Below are 2,741 nucleotides of genomic sequence, written 5' to 3' on the forward strand. Positions count from 1 at the left end.
CCACCTGCGCAAACCAACCTTCGAGTGGACACACTTTACATGGCTCGCGTTTGAAATCGCTACGCTCACTGCCTTTAAACGATTTGGGCGGAAAGTAGACAAGTGAATTGGCCCATATTTGTAGCCAGTAACGTTGCCATGAGGCGACGGCCGGCTTGCGTCCCTCCTTCTGCACAGTTTTACGTCGCACGCAACCCTGCACACAGCGGTCGAGATCGAGCGAGGGCGCATAGATCTGCTCTAAGTCGCTGTTATGGCAGAGTACGCCTTCGACACTATCATTCGAGGTGGCATCACCGCTACTAAGCATGTTACTGCTGTGCTCCAACACCGAATCGTCTAGCGGATGGCGTGCTTGTTGCTGCTGACTCAGTATGCTGTAGTCATGTAAGTGATGTTNGGGGAAAATATGATTAGCTGGAAGTGTAAAAATTTTAGTTATACAATATAGTGTTCTGAGAAACTATAAAAGTAAGTAAGTAACGCAGGGGAAAATGATATTTGCAATATTTTTAGAGAAGAATGTACAGCTTTGTTTGCATCACACGAGTATACAAAGATTCATGCAACGAGATATTCATATGTAATAACTATGTATACATATTTCTGTATAAAATACGGTTTGTAACATTTTAGCACAGAATGGAGGACAAATAGGTGAATACAAAAGGATATGGCAGATCTAAATTTTAGTATGATGCTTGTGCAACAGCGAAGTTCTTAAAGAAAAATCAGAAAGGTAGACCGAACTCTATAACGATTTTTTTTTGCAAATTTTGCAAAGAAAATCTAATGAAGGGCTTGCCATGAAAGAAATATCTGTACGATTTTTTGAAAAAATTGAAGTTTTCTTCACAGCGCAGCATTATTACACCGTTATTATTCTACATTGAACTGAATTTTTAAAATAATTTTTTGATTTAATCATATATTCGAAATTTCAAAGTCCTTTTAAAAGAAATCCAGACGTCAAAGAGAAAAACTAAAAACGCAATTATACTATATTTGGCCTATAGTTTCGTTAGCATATTGATTGTTTAAATTATCGTTTTTAATCGCTTGCCCTGTTTGGGTAAAATCTTTTAATTACAAAAAAGGAATTACTAGAATTTGAGTCGGGTTTCGGTCGCATTGCAGGATTTTTTCTTGACGTGGTCTACTGTACAACGACATATTAAGGGTGGTTGCCAAGCTGACGAATTGACAAGCGCAGGTGCATTCACCCACACTTTTCCGGGAAAGGAAGGTATACCAACGGCCAGTTGGTTAGTGATCGCACCACTCTAGTGGCCAATGAACACTGGAAAGTCCTTTCGTTCTGTGAAACTGTCAGGATTACCTTTAAAATCTCTTATGGGCCTCTGCCTAATTGGCTCACACGACATGCGACTAGGGGTGGACATAACCACATATAAAAGAAAATGTACCTTTTAGGACATTGCCCCAACCTTATTCATTTCTTTCAAGGCCTTGCATAGATCTCAGGTGAAAATAAAAGATTTGGCAGAGATGATAGCAAAGTAGTTTGTTCTCCATTGACCTTTTTAACATCGCAAGGGATTGGCAACTCCATAAGGTATCACAACGAATCTAAATTGGCATATCGCTGGCTTAAGGCAGTGTCACACGATCGGTACATTTGTACAGATTTATACATTTTTGATATTGGGTTATTGGCACGAAATAAAAAAATGGGACGAGATTTAATTTTGTCACACGATTGGTACAATATAGCGAGCTTCTATTGAAAAATTTGAACAAATTATTTTTCGTGCATCGTACGATTGGTATACGACTTGCATCAAATTTTGGGCAAATGCCCAATCGTATTACACTGCCTTTGGAGCGAAAAGCTGCTAATTCCCATTTACAAATTTTACAGGTGAGGAAAAGAACTTCTTGTAACCATTTTCTTTGAATATTTCGCAAGACTTTGAATGCAACATTTTGCGGGTTTAAACTCAGAATCAGAAGGATTCGATCTTTATTAAAAGAGTTCGTGTTATTTTGTTCTTATCGAATTTGTGGTGCTACTTTCTGTGTTTTCATAAAAATTGGAGTTAGGAGGAAGTCTATTCTCCAACCAATCCAACTTTACCTTGGATAAACTTAACAAACAAGGATAATTAAATATGATGAATATTACTTTCAACTTTGTGGTTAAAATGTTTGTCGTTTCAAAGCCAAGTGGAAATACGGCATTATGTGTTTCAAGACGTAGGGCAACATTTATGGACACAAAATTTAAAAACAAATATAGAATATTTTTATGTTATACATTTTCTAACAGGGGTGAAATATGTAAATAAGAATAGAGGGATACTAAAATTTGAAAAATTAAAAATATTTACATGAAAAGCAGGATATCAACAAACGGCAGGCATTGATTATGCAAAAAAAAAAAAACCTTGGCAAATAAGAAAAAATGGTATTGAATTTGGAACACGTACAACGGTATGTATGAATTTTCCACTCACCGACTGCATCTACAACGCTTATTGGAAATCGTGCCAATGCCAGGTGCGATCATCAAAATGGAACATTGACATTTGTGATAGAAGTTTCGTGGCAAGCTGGTGCTACGAAATCTGCCAACACACATGACAATATTTAATAAGGAAAATTGGCAATTAACAAAACAAAAAATTTAAAAAAATATATATTAATTTTATTTTTGGCGGAGCGCACATTGGTTGTAGATTTTTTGCACATTTTATATCGCAGACGCACGCGACGGTATT

At 36.8% G+C, this 2,741-nt stretch overlaps 1 protein-coding gene across 1 annotated transcript; it reads right to left on the reverse strand.

Annotated features, from left to right (window-relative positions):
• Nucleotides 1-3: 3 nt before the first annotated feature.
• Nucleotides 4-1,403, reverse strand: LOC108354971 (ras-specific guanine nucleotide-releasing factor RalGPS1-like; the record flags this gene model as incomplete). Its single annotated transcript, XM_017606146.1, has 2 exons — nt 1,379-1,403; nt 4-417 (listed from the first exon to the last, which is right to left on the reverse strand). Coding segments are annotated over exons 1-2 (439 nt in total), but the record flags the coding sequence as incomplete, so codon positions are not given.
• Nucleotides 1,404-2,741: the final 1,338 nt, after the last annotated feature.

The sequence above is a fragment of the Rhagoletis zephyria genome, unplaced genomic scaffold (genome assembly GCF_001687245.7).
Source record: "Rhagoletis zephyria isolate East Lansing unplaced genomic scaffold, Rhagoletis_zephyria_1.1 Rzeph_scaffold_41146, whole genome shotgun sequence".
In the NCBI taxonomy this organism is placed as follows: domain Eukaryota; kingdom Metazoa; phylum Arthropoda; class Insecta; order Diptera; family Tephritidae; genus Rhagoletis; species Rhagoletis zephyria.